At 43.7% G+C, this 20,610-nt stretch overlaps 1 protein-coding gene across 7 annotated transcripts in view; it reads right to left on the bottom strand.

The window, feature by feature from the left end:
- Positions 1–468: 468 nt before the first annotated feature.
- acot7 (acyl-CoA thioesterase 7) overlaps positions 469–20,610 on the bottom strand; it is a 69,215-nt gene continuing 49,073 nt past the window's right edge. For all 7 annotated transcript variants that reach the window (XM_045696014.1, XM_045696015.2, XM_045696016.2 and 4 more), the window contains one exon: positions 469–912. In XM_045696014.1, the coding sequence (XP_045551970.1) occupies positions 814–912 (99 nt within the window). In that variant the 3' untranslated portion in view covers positions 469–813. The remainder of the gene's footprint in view (positions 913–20,610) is intronic.

Genomic DNA, 20,610 nt, shown 5'->3' with positions numbered 1-20,610 from the left:
TGTGGCAGTAGCAGCCGTGGGTGTTTTTTTCCATTTTATTGGATTCCTCATGTCTTACTCAACGTTAGGAAGACGTTTGGTCCAAATCGGATGTTGTGTACTATAATTATTGGATATTATATGAATCCTATCATTTAAAAGGGCCCATTTGGTTGCAATAAGTTAGCTTAATTAGCTCAAATAAAAATGCAACAAAATAATGTTGCAGGAACGCTAACGCTATCTGTTTCTAACTACCGAAACGATTCCTGAACAATCTGAGATGGTGGGTGTCATGTCTTGCTGAAATGACAAGAGAGCGAGTGAGTGAGAGAGGGAAGGAGCTGAGTCATAGCCCCCGAGCCGAGGACTGATTTCTGTGTGAACGACAGAATGCATAAAATATGTTTAGTGGATGCCCTCTCAGCCAAGGCAAGTCCGGGCCTAGGACATCAGTGAGCAAGCAAAGGACAGACAGAAACCTCTGGCTACCATGTACTGTGTTTATTTACTTTTAATGTATTTATCGATGCATATACAGACCCATAACTTTGCACAAAGACTGATCGTCGATAGCCTTCTTAAATAAAAATCTTTGACGATAAAATAAAGATACATACGTATCTCCTTTCTTTTACATACACATATAGACACTTTGGTGCGCAGCAATGAAACTTACATTAAAAAGTCAAGAAGAGTATGATGAATTTTTTCAAGTCATACATTTTTTCAAGTCAGACCCTATCTATTTTAGTTTTAGGTTTAGTAATAAGATAGGGAGGTTTTCCATCTAAGTGCTGTGGGTTGGATGATGGAGTATTCCGGGTTGTGGTGTCATTGTTGGCGCTCCTTGTCTGCCAGTCTCTTTGCCTTATTCTGGAGGTATCGCATTTTGCCATCCTCAAAACGCCTCTGCTCCCCATCTCCTTCAAGCTGTGGAAAGAGAAAGGCGGCCATTTTTAGTACAGTTTCACCCAGATCAACATACACATACACACACCGTGTCTTTGAGCCACATCCACACTCACTTCTGTCAAGTCTTTTACACCCCTGTCGACACTATTGTTGCATGGGGCTATTTTCTTCAGCCGCGCTGCACTTGGCTGCATCACGGGAAGACATGGTCGCTGGCTGCACAGTGTTAATGAAGCTGCCTGGCAACCTCATGACAACCTCACGACTAACACAACAATGTTACAGCAATGTCAAATATCCTTACATGGTACTGTTTCATCGCTAGGATGTTGCTTCCATCCACTCACAGTGTATAGTGACAGGGACGCTATCAATGTGTGTGTGTGTGTGTGTGTGTGTGTGTGTGTGTGTGTGTGACCTATTTCCCTGCATTCCCTGTCTGCTGTGAACATACACACCAACAATACCCAAATCCTGTCACTTCACTCAGGCTGGTGTACAAGGCAAGCCAGGATGACACATTGATGGATGGATGCACCCATCACACATGCCTCAGTCGTACTGAAGCATATTTCCCCAAACATTTCTAGCATGAGTTCCACTGGAAAATTGTGTGGCTCTGATGTTATGCTCACTACTTATTGGAGCGATTTCAGTATCATTTCTATGTGAAACTGAAGCGACTTCAGTTTGTATAAGCCAGTATAATATCTTATAATATGTTGTCTCTCCATGTATCAAAATGTTCTCCCGAGTGGCGCAGCGGTCTAAGGCACTACATCTCAGTGCTAGAGGCATCACTACAGACCCTGGTTTGATTCCAGACTGTATCACAACTGTCTGTGATTGGAAGTCCCATCGGTCGGCGCACAATTGGCCCAGCGTCGTCCGGGTTAGGGTTTGGCCGGGGGTAGGCCGTCATTGTAAATAAGAATTTGTTCTTAACTGACTTGCCTAGTTAAATAAAGGCTAAATAAAATAAAATATCAAGTTCACTGGTCGTGTAATGAGTGAGTAATGTTGAATAAAATGTGTGGGTTACTATGAAGTTCATAAAGGTGTTACAAAACGTTCATGTCAGGGGTTATAAACAGTTCTAATAAGTCATCATATTTCATTTGTAGAGTGCATTGCCCACACTCAATGTGCAAGTTATGAATGCCTATATGCTGTGCACTTCTTTCAAATTGTATCCCCTAACTGTTCATGTCACGACACATAGAATCTCACACTGCAAGCTCTGAATACAAATCAATTAACAGCCTGAAACAACCAGTTGCAACCATGGCTGTTGGCACACATACATGCATGAACTCACACACATGCGCGCACAAACTTGTGCACACACTCACACAAACACACATAGACACACACATATACACACACAAACACACCGTGGGTAAAACCGTGCAATTTCCCATGACTCTGCATATTTGGGCACCTGTTGACAGATGGCATTTCAACCTTATGGCACACTGTGGATTCACCACATCCAGCTGCAGGGTCCTAGCCATGACAAACCCATCTTCACATAACTATTAATCAGCGGGTGGCGGTGACCTGGGGTGGTCCAGTGGTCAAAGCCGCTGCCCCTGGAACTTATGAATCAGGGCTCACATCACACAGGTTCAACGCCAACCCTTTGCTTTTATTGTACACTTCCTCCTACTACTTATTCTGTCCCCTGTACTAACTGTCATATCCAATAGACAAGACATGGTCCGGTCCATTTAATGATTACTGACTCAGCTCCCAGGTACCTATCAAATTGAAATGTAAGAGTCTATCTGGTAAAAACACCTTTTTATATACCGGCGCTGTTGAGTGGAATAAACTACCACAGCAACTCAAAGCAACGCCGGCCATAACTTCATTTAAAAAGAATGTCTAAAGCTGGCTAATGATCGAGCAATAGAAAACAACTGTTGATGTCTGTATACAATGCTCCAGGCTATGACAATGTCTTCCTGTTCTTTGTTTTGTTATGTGTTATACATTTACATTTACATTTAAGTCATTTAGCAGACGCTCTTATCCAGAGCGACTTACAGTAGTGAATGCATACATTTCATGCATTTTTTTTTTGTACTGGCCCCCCGTGGGAATCGAACCCACAACCCTGGCGTTGCACACACCATGCTCTACCAACTGAGCCACAGTCAAAAGTTTGGACACACCTACTCATTTTTTTTTTTTTGACTATTTTCTACATTGTAAAATAATAGTGAAGACATCAAAACTATGAAATAACACATATGGAATCAAGTTGTAAGCAAAAACGTGTTAAATAAATCAAAATATATTTTATATTTGAGATTCTTCAAAGTAGCCACCCTTTGCCTTGATGACAGCTTTGCACATTCTTGGCATTCTCTCAACCAACTTAATGAATGGGATGCATTTCGATTAACAAGTATGCCTTGTTAAAAGTTAAGTTGTGGAATATCTTTCATTCTTAATGCGTTTGAGCCAATCAGTGTCGTGACAAGATAGGGGTGGTATACAGAAAACTATTTGGTAAAAGACCAAGTCCATATTATGGCAAGAACAGCTCAAATAAGCAAAGAGAAATGACAGTCCATCATTACTTTAAGACACGAAGGTCAGTCAATCCGGAAAATTGCAACAACTTTGAAAGTTTCCTCAAGTGCTGTCGCAAAAACCATCAAGCGCTATGATGAAACTGGCTCTCATGAGGACCGTCACATGAAAGGAAGACCAAGAGTTACATCTGCTACAGACGATAAGTTCATTAGAGTTACCAGCACCTCAGAAATTGCAGCCCAAATAAATGCATCACAGACTTCAAGTAACAGACACATCTCAACATCAACTGTTCAGAGTAGACTGCGTGAATCAGGCCTTTGTGGTCAAATTTCTGCAAAGAAACCACTACTAAAGGACACCAATAATAATAGGAGACTTGCTTGGACCAAGAAACACGAGCAATGGACATTAGACCGGTGGAAATCTGTCCTTTTGGTCTGATGAGTCCACATTTTTGATTTTTGGTTCCAACCGCCGTGTCTTTGTGAAACGCAGAGTAGGTGAACGGATGATCTCTGCATGTGTGATTCCCACCATGAATGGAGGAGGTGTGATTGTGTGGGGGTGTTTGCTGGTGACACCGTCTGTGATTTATTTAGAATTCAAGGCGCACTTAACTAGCATGGCTATCACAGCATTCTGCAGTGATATGCCATCCCATCTGGTTTGCGCTTAGTGGGACTATAATTAATTTTTCAACAGGACAATGACCCAACACACCTCCAGGCTGTGTAACGGCTATTTGACCAAGAAGGAGAGTAATGGAGTGCTGCATCAGATGACCTGGTCTCGACAATCACCCAACCTCAACCCAATTGAAATGGTTTGGGATGAGTTGGACCGCAGAGTGAAGGAAAAGCAGCCAACAAGTGCTCAGCAAATGTGGGAACTCCTTCAAGACTGTTGGAAAAGCATTCCAGGTGAAGATGGTTGAGAGAATGCCAAGAGTGTGCAAAGCTGTCATCAAGGCAAAGGGTGGCTACTTTGAAGAATTTAACATGTAAAATATATTTTGATTTGTTTAACACTTCTTTGGTCACTATATGATTCCATATGTGTTATTTCAGTTTTGATGTCTTCACTATTATTCTACAATGTAGAAAATAGTAAAAATAAAGAAAAACCCTTGAATGAGTAGGTGTATCCAAACTTTTGACTGGTACTGTATGTGTAATTATCCGCCACCATTGTTGCAACCCCTATTACCATTCTGTTCAACCTCTCTTTCGTATTGTCTGAGATCCCTAAAGATTGGAAAGCTGCCACGGTCATCCCCCTCTTCAAAGGCGGTGACATTCTAGACCTAAACTGTTACAGACCTATATCCGTCCTGCCCTGCCTTTCTAAAGTCTTCGAAAGCCAAGTTAACAAACAGATCACTGACCATTTCGAATCCCACCGTACCTTCTCAGCTGTGCAATCCGGTTTCCGAGCTGATCACGGGTGCACCTCAGCCACGCTCAAGGTACTAAACGATATCATAACCGCCATCGATAAGAGACATTACTGTGCAGCCGTCTTCATCGACCTGACCAAGGCTTTCGACTCTGTCAATCACCGTATTCTTAACGGCAGACTCAACAGCCTTGTTTTCTCAAATGACTGCCTCGCCTGGTTCACCAACTACTTCTCAGATAGAGTTCAGTGTGTCAAATCGGAGGGCCTGTTGTCCGGACCTCTGGTAGTCTCTATGGGGGTGCCACAGGGTTCAATTCTCGGGCCGACTCTTTTCTCTGTATATATCGATGTCGTTCTTGCTGCGCGTGAATCCCTGAGCCACCTCTACGCAGACGACACCATTCTGTATACATCTGGCCCTTCTTTGGACACTGTCTTAACAAACCTCCAAACGAGCTTCAATGCCATACAACACTCCTTCTGTGGCCTCCAACTGGTCTTAAACGCTAGTAAAACTAAATGCATGCTTTTCAACCGATCGCGCCCCGCACTCGCCGGCCTGACTAGCATCACTACTCTGGATGGTTCTGACTTAGAATATGTGGACAACTACAAATACCTAGGTGTCTGGCTAGACTGTAAACTCTCCTTCCAGACTCATATTAAACATCTCCAATTCCAAATTAAATCTAGAATCGGCTTCCTATTTTGCAACAAAGCCTCCTTCACTCACGCTGCCAAACATACCCTCGTAAAACGGACTAACCTACCGATCCTTGACTTTGGCGATGTCATTTACAAAATAGCCTCCAACACTCTACTCAGCAAACTGGATGCAGTCTATCACAGTGCCATCTGTTTTGTCACCAAAGCCCCATATACCACGCACCACTGCGACCTGTATGCTCTCGTCGGCTGGCCCACTGGCTCCAGGTCATCTATAAGTCTTTGCTAAGTAAAGCTCCGCCTTATCTCAGCTCACTGGTCACCATAATAACACCCACCTGTAGCACGCACTCCAGCAGGTATATCTCACTGGTCATCCCCAAAGCCAACATCACCTTTGGCCGCCTTTCCTTCCAGTTCTCTGCTGCCAATGACTGGAACGAATTGCAAAAATCACTGAAGCTGGAGTCTTATATCTCCCTCACTAACTTCCAAGCATCAGCTATCTGAGCAGCTTACCGATCGCTGCAACTGTACACAGCACATTTGTAAATAGCCCATCCAATCTACCTACCTCATCCCCATATTGTTCTTATTTACTTATATGATCTTTTGCACACCAGTATTTCTACTTGCACATCATCATCTGCACATCTATCACTCCCGTGTTAATTTGCTAAATTATAATTACTTCGCTACTATGGCCTATTTATTGCCTTACCTCCTCACGCCATTTGCACACACTGTATATAGACTTTTTCTATTGTGTTATTGACTGTACGTTTGTTTATTCCATGTGTAACTCTGTGTTGTTGTTTGTGTCGCACTGCTTTGCTTTATCTTGGCCAGGTCGCAGTTGTAAATGAGAACTTGTTCTCAACTGGCCTACCTGGTTAAATAAAGGTGAAATGAAAAAAGAAAAAAGAAAATAACCACGGTATGGCTAGCAGGCTAGACCTCCTGTGTAGCCTAGGACTACTATGTTTATGTTTGTTAACTGTTGAACCATTTATTTAAGAGGATCAACATGGAAAGACGTTTTCAAACTTTTTTGTGCCATCCTCGATGATTGTAAACGCATTATCCACATGTGGTTGTATTTTGTTTTAAATCGGGAAATAAATCTGTCTATCTATGAGAATATACCAAAAATATGTAGCGCCAGGGTTCTCAACCCTTTCCTTTCTGAGGCCCACTGAGATCCGATAATATTATTATTATACATACAATAAGATTCTTTAGAAAAATCTGGGTTAATATTGGTATTCTTCAAAAAAACACTATGGGCCGATTGCAGCCATTGGTGGCCAACGTATTTTCTCCAGGTGATCTCTCGTTAAACCATATGAGCTCAAATCCCCCGCACAGCTGATCACAATTGAAACCATTACTGACCACTGTACTACGCCTCTCTAAAGATTTTATCCGTGTTAACTTCTACTCCTGCTTTTCTCCAAAATCTTTCAAGAATTTTCAACCTCCACAGGATTTTACTATCTCTGGTATAAATTAAACCTACTCATTGAGCCAGACTAAGCATAGATTTAACCATTCGACAATCATTCTGTGCAACTGAAATCAAATATTTCCCAGTTTACCACGGCAAATTTACTGTGGCAATTTACCCTACACATTTTATGAATGGAAAACTCATGTTGGTGTACTTACTTTTTAATTTACGCAATTAACATAATCCATAAATAAAAATGTGTCTTAACATTTACATGTACCTACACTTCTAGATTATTTCACACGACTACTGCACCACACACACTGCAAAGGTGAATCTGTATTGCAATAAAGAGGAAAACATAATCCTATATTAGCCAGCAGTTAGTGTAACATGGACATGGTGCATGTCTAAAGCACTCTCTACAACACTGAGGCCATCTGAGAGCTAAAATAAACATTTGTCTTTGCCTCAGCTGTTTTTTCTTCCAAAGGATGACATCATGTGACCTTGAAGGAACTCCTTCCTGGGTCACTGACTGTCCTGTTGCTCTGGGCATTGGATGAGTGTGTGTGTGTGTGTGTGTGTTTGTGTGTGCGTACGTGCGTGTATGCTCGCATGTGTGTGTATGTGTACGTGGAGGGTGGGGGGGGGGGGGGGGGGGGGGCAGAGGGCACTAAACAGTTCCTGTCTTGAACAAATTGAATTAAGCTGAAGGGGCAGAGGCTGTGTAGTCAGAGAGACTGCATGGCACACAGCCCAGCTGATTAGGTACTAACAGTTAAGGCAGGGAGGACTTAGGGAATATAACAAACACAACCTTTTGTCAAGACGATGGCTCACCACACATACACATACATACACCTGGTCCTGTGTGGCTCAGTTGGTAAGTGCATAGCACTGGCAAAAAAAAAGATTGTGGGTTCAATCCTCCAAGGCATCACATACACAAGCTAATAATGTATGAACTCACTCTACAGTAAGGTGTTTATGATAAGAACGTCTGAGAAGTGGTATATCTTATACACCACATGTCTTCTTGTTATATGTATTATCTTAAAGCTGTTTGCATGCAGCGGAGGATACATCACTGCACTGTAATATCTTTACCTCTCTCTCTCCTCTCGCTTTCTCTCTCTCTCTTTCTCCCTCGCTCTTTCTCTCTCCCTCCCTCCCTCGATCCCTCTCTCTCTCTCCCTCTCTCTCTCTCCCTCCCTCTCTCTCCCTCCCTCTCTCTCCCTCCCTCCCTCGCTCTATCCCTCTCTCTCTCCCTCTTGCTCTCTCTCTCCCTCGCTCCCTCTTTCTGGGTTTTATGTCTTTAATTACACACGTAACAAAGGACACTCCAGTTCACAACAGGTATAATGTGGCATTTTGTCTAATGGGAGAAGCCAATTAAAATCTAGATCTGACGGTTGTTAATGAACAAGGTAGCTCATAACAGTCAGCGTGAAATGTGAAATGTGTCTCGCTATTGTTTTGTCATTGGTGAGGAAATTATTATGGAGGATGGGAAACTGAGGTGTGAGAGAGAGAGAGAGAGAGATAGAGATAGAGAGAGAGAGAGTACATGTTAAACTTTGATTTGATTTGACATGCATCATCGTCCGTGTGTGTGTGTGTGCATGTCTATGTGAGTGTGTGTGTGTGCGTGCAAGTGTTTGTGCACCCATTGATGTGCATTTGCATAACTACATGAGACACGCCAGTGCTCGGGTAAATATCCTTTCTGTGTCTCTGCATCGTTTGGTATTCCCTCGGTGGCATTGTCCTAATCACCAATGATAACGCTGAACCACCATCTCCTACTGTTTAACCCCCACACATGTAGATGTCACGATTAGAAAATGATTCAGTCACAACAATCCTCTTTATAACGTTCAAGCTGCATTTCCCATATTTTTCAGATTATATTCATCTGTTTTATGAACACTTATAACGGACAGCAATCTGGTCTGGTAGTAAAAGGAGTGGTAAACTGCTAAATGAATGCTGATTGGCTGACAGCCGTGGTATATCAGACCGTATACCACGGGTATGACAAAACATTTATTTTTACTGCTCTAATTACGTTGGTAACCAGTTTATTATAGCAATAAGGCACCTCGGGAGTTTGTGGTATATGGCCAATATACCACGGCCAAGGGTTGTATCCAGGCACGCCGCGTGGCGCCGTGCCTAAGAACAGCCCTTAGCCTTGGTATATTGGCCATATATCACACCCTCTCTGGCCTTATTGCTTAACTATATTCATGTTTTTATAGGACAGACCAAACCACTACTGTGTTGTGGTTTGTATCTTTGTTTAAGGCAATCATTACACATCAAGGTTAAATAAAATCTAAAATCAGATCTGGGTTAAAATCTTATTTGAAATAACTTCAAATACTGTGCTTGAGTGAGCTCGCCTGGCTTAATGAAGGTCTGTTACACATATATTTCACACAACATTTGGACACCTTCTCAGATTCTTTCATAAAATACGCAGCCTTTTGAAAGAGAATAGGATTCTTTAACAACATCCCTGAATTTTAGACAGTTCTCTCCTCAGCTACGAACTCCAAATACAGGACTATGTGGTCAGCCACAATATCTCCTCTTTGTCTTGCTTTTCCTTAACTGCCCACGTAGCTGCGCTCATTGAATTTCAATGGCTTCTCAAATCAGCCTCAATACACCATGTTCAGTCAGTTGGAAGCGCTAGATGCGCGGTTCCATTTTACCAGCGCTGCAGGACTTCTTTCCTCTCCCTCTAACTGACCACTTTCAAATCAGTTTCCTTCCTCTCAGTTTCCATCCCCCCATTAAATCGGTTGCCTCTGAAGTCTCACTTGCAACAGCAAACAAAGAGAATGCTTTTCACTGTGAAAAACCTTATACTGCATTGTCCAAAACCAACAATTTATTTACTAACAGAAAACAACTACATCGCATGAAGCACAGTTCAGTGGTCCACTCACCTCCCTTTTTTTGCAGGACACAGCAATTTTTGTTTCAACAGTAGACTTTAAAAATGAGTTCACTACAACATACAGTTGAAGTCAGAAGTTTACATACACCTTAGCCAAATACATTTAAACTCCGTTCTTCACAATTCCTGACATCTAATACTAGTAACAATTCTCTGTCTTAGGTCTGTTAGGATCACCACTTTATTTTAAGAATGTGAAATGTAAAAATAATAGTAGAGAGAATTATTTATTTCAGCTTTTATTTCTTTCATCACATTCCCAGTGGGTCAGAAGTTTACATACACTCAATTAGTATTTGGAGGGGTTAGATTCGACATTTTGAACATTGAGATATTAAATAAATGATAGGAAAGAAGCATAGAATCAAAGGAGAAAGAGACTGGGCCTCTGTAGAAAGACAGATAGCTGTGGAATGTGTTGGAATGTGTTGGGGGACGGGAGCAGAGCACCGTGTTGATACAGGGGAGACAGATGGACATCTGTGGATTAGATGAAGGAGGAGTTGAGGTCAGGGGGTGAGGACAGATTCCCTTAAGGGAGTAATAAGGGTTTGGTATCCTGTTACCCTCTTTCTGTTGAACCATAAGATGTAAGGACTGGAAAGAAGGCGTGTCTTAAGTAGGATGTATATACTGTAATGGAGAGAAATGTTTTGGTGTCTGAATACAGCTGTACAGAAACTTTGGGAAGAATTAAACTTGGTTAGATAGATAGACAGATAACACTGCTACTCCTACTGCTCTCTCCTCGTCTGACTACGTGTTCTCGCATACCCCTAGAGCATCGAGCCAGCGGGGTGGTGGCACTGGAATCCTCATCTCTCCCAAGTGGACATTCTCTCTTTCTCCCCTGACCCATCTGTCTATCTCCTCATTTGAATTCCATGCTGTCACAGTTACCAGCCCTTTCAAGCTTAACATCCTTATCATTTATCGCCCTCCAGGTTCCCTTGGAGAGTTCATCAATGAGCTTGACGCCTTGATAAGTTCCTTTCCTGAGGATGGCTCACCTCTCACAGTTCTGGGTGACTTTAACCTCCCCACGTCTACCTTCGACTCATTCCTCTCTGCCTCCTTCTTTCCACTCCTCTCCTCTTTCGACCTCACCCTCTCACCTTCCCCCCCTACTCACAAGGCAGGCAATACGCTTGACCTCATCTTTACTAGATGCTGTTCTTCCACTAATCTCATTGCAACTCCCCTCCAAGTCTCCGACCACTACCTTGTATCCTTTTCCCTCTCGCTCTCATCCAACACTTCTCACTCTCCCCCTACTCGGATGGTATTGCGCCGTCCAAACCTTCGCTCTCTCTCTCCCGCTACTCTCTCCTCTTCCATCCTATCATCTCTTCCCTCTGCTCAAACCTTCTCCAACCTATCTCCTGATTCTGCCTCCTCAACCCTCCTCTCCTCCCTCTCTGCATCCTTTGATTTCCTCTGTCCCCTATCCTCCAGGCCGGCTCGGTCCTCCCCTCCTGCTCCGTGGCTCGACGACTCACTGCGAGCTCACAGAACAGGGCTCCGGGCAGCCGAGCGGAAATGGAGGAAAACTCGCCTCCCTGCGGACCTGGCATCCTTTCACTCCCTCCTCTCTACATTTTCCTCTTCTGTCTCTGCTGCTAAAGCCACTTTCTACCACTCTAAACTCCAAGCATCTGCCTCTAACCCTAGGAAGCTCTTTGCTACCTTCTCCTCCCTCCTGAATCCTCCTCCCCCCCCCCCCCCCCCCCCTCCTCCCTCTCTGCGGATGACTTCGTCAACCATTTTGAAAAGAAGGTTGACGACATCCGATCCTCGTTTGCTAAGTCAAACGACACTGCTGGTCCTGCTCACACTGCCCTACCCTGTGCTTTGACCTCTTTCTCCTCTCTCTCTCCAGATGAAATCTCGCGTCTTGTGACGGCCGGCCGCCCAACAACATGCCCACTTGACCCTATCCCCTCCTCTCTTCTCCAGACCATTTCCGGAGACCTTCTCCCCTACCTCACCTCGCTCATCAACGCATCCTTGACCGCTGGCTACGTCCCTTCCGTCTTCAAGAGAGCGAGAGTTGCACCCCTTCTGAAAAAACCTACACTCGATCCCTCCGATGTCAACAACTACAGGCCAGTATCCCTTCTTTCCTTTCTCTCCAAAACTCTTGAACGCGCCGTGCTTGGCCAGCTCTCATGCTATCTCTCTCAGAATGACCTTCTTGATCCTAATCAGTCAGGTTTCAAGACTGGGCATTCAACTGAGACTGCTCTTCTCTGTGTCACGGAGGCTCTCCGCACTGCTAAAGCTAACTCTCTCTCCTCTGCTCTCATCCTTCTAGACCTATCTGCTGCCTTTGATACCGTGAACCATCAGATCCTCCTCTCCACCCTCTCCGAGCTGGGCATCTCCGGCACCGCGCACGCTTGGATTGCGTCCTACCTGACAGGTCGCTCCTACCAGGTGGCGTGGCGAGAATCTGTCTCCGCACCACGTGCTCTCACCACTGGTGTCCCCCAGGGCTCTGTTCTTGGCCCACTCCTATTCTCGCTATACACCAAGTCACTTGGCTCTGTCATATCCTCACATGGTCTCTCATATCATTGCTATGCAGATGACACACAATTAATCTTCTCCTTTCCCCCTTCTGACAACCAGGTGGCGAATCGCATCTCTGCATGTCTGGCAGACATATCAGTGTGGATGACGGATCACCACCTCAAGCTGAACCTCGGCAAGACGGAGCTGCTCTTCCTCCCGGGGAAGGACTGCCCGTTCCATGATCTCGCCATCACGGTTGACAACTCCCTTGTGTCCTCCTCCCAGAGTGCTAAGAGCCTTGGCGTGACCCTGGACAACACCCTGTCGTTCTCCACCAACATCAAGGCGGTGACCCGATCCTGTAGGTTCATGCTCTACAACATTCGCAGAGTACGACCCTGCCTCACACAGGAAGCGGCGCAGGTCCTAATCCAGGCACTTGTCATCTCCCGTCTGGATTACTGCAACTCGCTGTTGGCTGGGCTCCCTGCCTGTGCCATTAAACCCCTACAACTCATCCAGAACGCCGCAGCCCGTCTGGTGTTCAACCTTCCCAAGTTCTCTCACGTCACCCCGCTCCTCCGCTCTCTCCACTGGCTTCCAGTCGAAGCTCGCATCCGCTACAAGACCATGGTGCTTGCCTACGGAGCTGTGAGGGGAACGGCACCTCCGTACCTTCAGGCTCTGATCAGGCCCTACACCCAAACAAGGGCACTCCGTTCATCCACCTCTGGCCTGCTCGCCTCCCTACCTCTGAGGAAGCACAGTTCCCGCTCAGCCCAGTCAAAACTGTTCGCTGCTCTGGCACCCCAATGGTGGAACAAGCTCCCTCACGACGCCAGGACAGCGGAGTCAATCACCACCTTCCGGAGACACCTGAAACCCCACCTCTTCAAGGAATACCTGGGATAGGATAAAGTAATCCTTCTAACCCCCCCCTTAAAAGATTTAGATGCACTATTGTAAAGTGGTTGTTCCACTGGATATTATAGGTGAATGCACCAATTTGTAAGTCGCTCTGGATAAGAGCGTCTGCTAAATGACTAAAATGTAAATGTAAAAATGGTTAAAGCTTCTCTAGTGTCCGTGTGTTATTTACTCTGACAAATAAGAACCTAACAGTAGCATTGCCTTTAAATTGTTTAACTTGGGTCAAACGTTTCGGGTAGCCTTCCACAAGCTTCCCACAATAAGTTGGGTGAATTTTGGCCCATTCCTCCTGACAGAGCTGGTGTAACTGAGTCAGGTTTGTAGGCCTCCTTGCTCACACACGCTTTTTCAGTTCTGCCCACACATTTTCTATGGGATTGAGGTCAGGGCTTTGTGATGGCCACTCCAATATCTTGACTTTGTTGTCCTTAAGCCATTTTTCCACAACTTTGGAAGTATGCTTGGGGTCATTGTCCATTTGGAAGACCCATTTGCGACCAAACTTTGACTTTCTGACTGATGTCTTGAGATGTTGCTTCAATATATCCACATAATTTTCCTCCCTCGTGATGTCATCTATTTTGTATAGTGCACCAGTCCCTCCTGCAGCAAAGCACCCCCACAACATGACGCTGGGATGGTGTTCTTCGGCTTGCAAGCCTCCCCCCTTTTCCTCCAAACATAATGATGATCATTATGGCCAAAGAGTTTTATTTTTGTTTCATCAGACCAGAGGACATTTCTCCAAAAAGTACAATCTTTGTCCCCATGTGCAGTTGCAAACCGTAGTCTGACTTTTTTATGGTGGTTTTGGAGCAGTGGCTTCTTCCTTGCTGAGCGGTCTTTCAGGTTATGTCGATATAGGACTCGTTTTACTGTGATATATATACTTTTGTACCGGTTTCCTCCAGCATCTTCACAAGGTCCTTTGCTGTTGTTCTGGGATTATTTTGCACTTTTCGCACCAAAGTACGTTCATCTCTAGGAGACAGAACGCGTCTCCTTCCTGAGCGGTATGATGGCTGCATGGTCCCATGGTGGTATACTTGTGTACACCTACAGATGAAGGTGATACTTTCAGGCGTTTGGAAATTGCTCCCAAGGATGAACCAGACTTGTGGAGGTCTAAAAACTAATTCTGAGATCTTGGCTGATTTCTTTTGATTTTCCCATGATGTCAAGCAAAGAGGCACTGAGTTTGAAGGTAGGCCTTGAAATATATCCACAGGTACATCTCCAATTGACTCAAAGGATGTCAATTAGCCTATCAGCAGCTTCTAAAGCCATGACATCATTTCTGGAATTTTCCAAGCTGTTTAAAGGCACAGTCAACTTAGTGTATGTAAACTTCTGACCCACTGGAATTGTGATACAGTGAATTATAAGTGAAATAATCTGTCTGTAAACAACTGTTGAAAAAGTACTTGTGTCATACACAAAGTAGATGTCCTAACCGACTTGCCAAAACTATAGTTTGTTAACAAGAAATTTGGGGAGTGGTTGAAAAATTAGTTTTAATGACTCCAACCTAAGTGTATGTAAACCTCCGACTTCAACTGTATGTCGATGATATGAAATGGCTAGTCCTGTATGGGTAGCCATTACGTGCCTGCTGTTGCTGGGTTTCAAGGTATATACTACTAATATAGGCTACTGTAGTGTCAGAGACAAAAAGGGGTCTTGTACTGTAAGTGGTTTGTTGCGTCCATAATGGCTCAATTAGCCTCTGGCATTAGGCCTTTGTAACTGGCCTGAGAGCGACTGGGTCCTGCATAATGGGACATTATCTTGAGGTTACTCAAGGATAGACACTCAGAGAGAGAGAGAGGGAGAAAGAGAGAGCCGAGAGAGACAGATTTACAGCAAAATTGTTTTTCTGTTAAAGACCGCTGTACAAGCGCTTTGGATAAGAGTGTCTGCTAAATGAAGTAAATGTACATTTAAAAAGTAATTGAGATGATGACCACGTGACCGAGGAAAAACTCTGTCTTAGTCCAGCCAACTCGTCATGAACTATTAACCAATTGAAAACACACAATCTTGGGTGAGTGCTTAAATAAAAAGTAATTGGATCTGGCAAGCAGTAAAGGTACAAGCTGGGATCCTGTGATACAAAGGGATTGTGAGCCCTGGTCAAAAGTAGTGCACTACATAGGGAATAGGGTGCCATTTCAAATGCAAGACCAGTCCCAGTACTCCCATGACCTCCCAAACCACCCATGACCTCCCTCCCAAACCTGCCAAAAGCAGCACAACATACATTGAAAAGGGAGCCATTTCAGACACAGCCCCAGTACTGAGACCTACAGATCAGTTGTATGTTAGCTGTCTAAAAGGAGGGCAGGAGAAGGCTGTATACAGACTGAGAGGGTGGTGATGGATGCGGTGGCATAAACTTGGCACACAGGGTGGAGGGAGGCCAGCTCAGAGGGTGCCAGAGAAATGCCAGAGGGCTCCGCTGTGTTGGCATGGCCTGTTATTGGAGCAGTCACAGGCATCAGTGACATGCCAAATGCCACCCTCGCCTGAACAGTGGCTCTAAACAGTAAGTAACCGGTAAGAGAAAAATAATAGCCATCTGCACTAGTGGTATGTGGTTGGATGGTGTCCTAGGTGTTTGTGTGTGTGTGTGTGTTTTGTTTTAGTGTTCTTGTGGGGACCAGAAGTCCTCACAAGGATAGTAAAACAAGGAAAATCCGGACAAGTGGGGATATTTCGCCAGGCCCAACAAGGAAAAAGGCTATTTTAGGGGTTAGGTTTAGGGTGAGGATTACAATTAGAATTAAGGTTAGGGATTGGGGGTTAGGTTTAGGTTTAGAGGTTAAGGGTAGGTTTAGGGGTAGGGGTTAAGGCTAAGGAAAATAGGATTTTGAATGGGAATAAATGTTTTGGTCCCCATAAGGATAGTGTGTTTGTATGTGTGTGTGTATGTATGTGTGTTTATGTGAGATAAAGGTTGACATTTTGACTATTCAATTTAGCATTTGTTGTAGTCCAAATAGTGTTTAGTTTCAAATACACTGTGTGGCAAAGCTCTAAACCTAAATACAGACTTTCTACCCTCGCATGGATGTCACGCTGCACAATTAAAAGCTTTTGGAATACATGAAACAACACATTGTGTGAAAATCTAAATCCTCCCTGTTGGCTTTTCATTCGAATCAGAGGTGGGATTCATCCCAACAACTTCCATTCCCTATTCCCTCCCTTCTAGAATCTAATACGCTATGATATGCCATCAATCCACACATCGTCAAAATTGATCTATTTTACATGTCGACTTGTTCTCGCTACCTTTGATCAGTGGACTTGCTGTGGTAGAAAATATCTTTGAGAATATTATCAACGGGAAAAAAATATTGTTTCGAAAATATTGTTGAGGTACAATCCTGACATGGGCACAGCCATTAACCGGATGATGATCATGTTCAACGGGAGGCATCTAAAAATAATTGCAGGCTGCTTCATGTGATCTAGCGGAGGTTGCCATGACAACCCTGCTTGTTTTCATGTCAAAGGGGCCAGCTGAGACTATGCCAGCTCTGTAGCGGGATGGAGTGAGGTAGGGAGGGATGGAGGGAGCCAGAAAGAGGAGTAAAAACCCAGGGCTGTCAAGTCACTCTCTTCTTTTCCTCCGCCTCTTCCTCTCGCCCAATCTTTCTCTCCATCCTTATTCTCTCCCTCTCCATCTCTCTCTCTCTCCATCTTCCTATTTCTCTCTCTCTCTCTTCATCTTTCCCTTCCTCTTTCTCCCCGTCTTTCTCTCCATCTCTCTCTCTCTCTCTCGCCCTCCAGCTCTCTTTCTCTCTATCACAAAATGTTTCTTAATCTCTTTGCAACCTGGCCTCAGGGAAATTTGTAGGATTTGGTATGTAAATTAGTTCCCTCCATTTAGTATGATATATTACTTGACGTTAGGTTACGTCATGAATTGAAAATCAGTTGTACAATATAATACGAATTGGATGAAGTAACTTATCATTCGTATTATAGTATTATACATCTTTTTCTGAAACCAGGCTGCTTAGGAGGTACATTTTTGGTTAGCTGAACAAATGACAAAGGTTAGGAGAATTTATTTAAAAGGTTAGGAGAACTAACAACAAAGGTTAGGATAATTTACATAGCAGGTTAGGGTGAATTAAGTTAAGGGAAAAGGGTTAGGGGAAGGTTTAGCTAAAATGTTACAGTTGTCCCCAACGCGACTCCAACACGTAACCTTTGGATTGCTAGACGGTCACGGTATATGCCCACTCCATCCGACCTCCATCATTTTGTTTCTGTCTTAAGTCCCCAGACCATTATTGCATTTGTAACATAACATATCATACTTGGGAGGTGCAAAAATCTAATGTCTGTCTAATGAGTCCAGTCTGCTCTTTGCCCAGTATCTACTGTCACTCCCATCTGTACAGAGAAGAGAGCCTAATACATGGGCATACCACTCCTGGCTCCATGGAAACACAACGTACTTCAGGGACACACAGTCAGTGGACTTTGACTCATTTTCACAATTTTCTTACTGTGGCCATGTTCAAGGGTACCGATGCTGAGGCTGATTCTCCCCCCCTCTCCGCTCCCCTCCTCTGCCTATCCACAGACACTAGCAGCCAATCCCAACTAACCCCCCCCCCCCCCCCCCCCCCCCACACACACACACACACACACACTCCCCCCCTCCCTGCTGAGCTAAAAATGGAAACGCTAAAAATAGACGGCAGAGATTTTTCACTTGAGAGAGCAAAAATGACCTGGAGCCAAAAAATGTCAGGCGGAAGCCTGTCGATAGGCTATTTATAGTGTTGGAACATGTGTAATCCTATTTATAGTGTTGGAACATGTGTAATCTATTTATAGTGTTGGAACATGTGTAATCTATTTATAGTGTTGGAACATGTGTAATCTATTTATAGTGTTGGAACATGTGTAATCTATTTATAGTGTTGGAACATGTGTAATCTATTTATAGTGTTGGAACATGGGTAATCTATTTATAGTGTTGGAACATGTGTAATCTATTTATAGTGTTGGAACATGTGTAATCTATTTATAGTGTTGGAACATGTGTAATCTATTTATAGTGTTGGAACATGTGTAATCTATTTATAGTGTTGGACATGTGTAATCTATTATAGTGTTGGAACATGTGTAATCTATTTATAGTGTTGGAACATGTGTAATCTATTTATAGTGTTGGGAACATGTGTAATCTATTTATAGTGTTGGAACATGTGTAAATCGGTCACAACGTGACAAGTGCAATTACAGAAGGAGACATTGACATTTGTTCAGCCAATGTTCATATTATTTTTATAGACCCTGAGTGAATGGCAATCAAAACACTGTGTAGTGATGTTTTTTCAGTACCGAGTCAACTCCACTCTTTTTGCATAAATTGCACATGGTTCAGTGCCCTGAGTAAGAACCCACACAGGCCAGAATTCGCACGCACGACACACACACACACACACACACACACACACACACACACACACACACACACACACACACACACACACACACACACACACACACACACACACACACACACACACACACACACACACACACACACACACACACACACACCAACTGTCAGTTTGTTTTGTCTTTTAATGAGTTGGATTTTTTGGGGTTTTCAGCTTATATTGTGCCAAATCCATTATGATAGCAAAGACGTAGAAAATAAAACAACTTCTTCCAGGAGAAGGCCATATGAATTTAGTAATATATTTCTATTTAACATTTCATTTAAAAATCAGTCGTGGCGTTGACTGTAGTGATACACGTTACACGTTTCCTCTTGCACGTGATGCCAGCCTCTGGGGCTCAGTGGGATTGCTAGGAATAGAAATGTTCAGATCTATGGTGTAGGGATGGGTACACCGTCCATCGTTGGAGCGCTCGGCCAAGCCATAAAAAGTCTTCATTAAGACCCCTCATCCCCAACGATATTATCTTTCTTGTTTGTACTGATTGACTGATATTGATGTATTACTTTTAGTATATCATGAGAAATGTACATAATGGGCCACTGAAATCTACAATGTTATGTTTGTTATAGTTTTGCCAGTAATGTGATGACTCAGTACAGGCGCACTGGCAGCCTAGCCTCATTTGGCCTAATTCTTAAAAGAGATGGACGTTTTTAAAAGCGTTTTAAAAGCAAGCGTGCGCCAGAAATTACAATAATGTTCAACGCCACTCTTCGGTCTCCCTGAAAACAAAAGCCTTGTGATCAGGATCTGAAATACCGTATAAAATGGTAACCTAGCTGATTAATTCACAACGGACAATGCTAAAGCCAGAGAGGTTTGTCTGAAATGGAAATGTGTGCTTACTGAAGGGAGACTAAAGGGGGGGGGGTGTTCAGTTCTGTCTTTCTGATGTAGCTAGGAAGTGTCTAGGCTACGGATGCAGTCTGTGTAGGATAGATGGTGTTCCTTTCCAAAAGGGTGGAGTGTATACTGGTGGTATTATAATCCCCTTGGCATGGTAGTAAAAGCAAGACAGAGAACGACACAGAGCGGAGTGGCTAAGGATAGGTGTGTGTGTGTGTGTGTGGGGGGGGGGGGGTAAGCTCTGTATTACCTACAGTGCTCTAAGAAACGCATCACACACACCGCCACATCAATTCATTTCCACACTTTGCTTTTATCAAAACTAATTTGCAAGCCTTTCATCTGGCACATTTTCCATTCCAGCCTATTTTCAAAGAAATAAGACAGGAAAAACCAATGTACTCCATCTGCCTTTTGCATCATTCTTGAATTGCAGTGGCATTTGCGCATGGGCCCCCCTCAAAAAAAGAACTCTAGAAATTTTCTAAACAACACATTTAAAAAAAAATGTATTTGGGTACATCTTCCCATTCTAAATCAACTAATATGGCAGCTTAATGACTTAATTAATTTTTTTACCATTATGATACCATTGTGCCACCAGTAGGAGTACTAACACCACTGATAATCTCTCACGGACAGACTACGTAAACATAAATGGTACCGTAGGTCTGTCATGATACAACAGGATGTGTGCGATAATGAGCAGTATTAGTTTCCCAGGTGTTAGCATCTTTTGCATTTCGGAAGGGGAGGGGACATTTGGCCTACCCCTAACTTGCAAAGAGAGAGGGTGGAGCTCTTCGTTCCAGGTTTCGATCCTTGTTTGGTCTCTTCTCTTAAACACGTATGGACCCAGAACTTAATTGAGCATCTGACCAATTACGCAAGACTTTGGT

The sequence above is a fragment of the Salmo salar genome, chromosome 15 (assembly GCF_965601325.2).
Source record: "Salmo salar chromosome 15, fSalSal1, whole genome shotgun sequence".
Classification (NCBI taxonomy): domain Eukaryota; kingdom Metazoa; phylum Chordata; class Actinopteri; order Salmoniformes; family Salmonidae; genus Salmo; species Salmo salar.
This window is presented reverse-complemented; position numbering and strand designations above follow the sequence as displayed.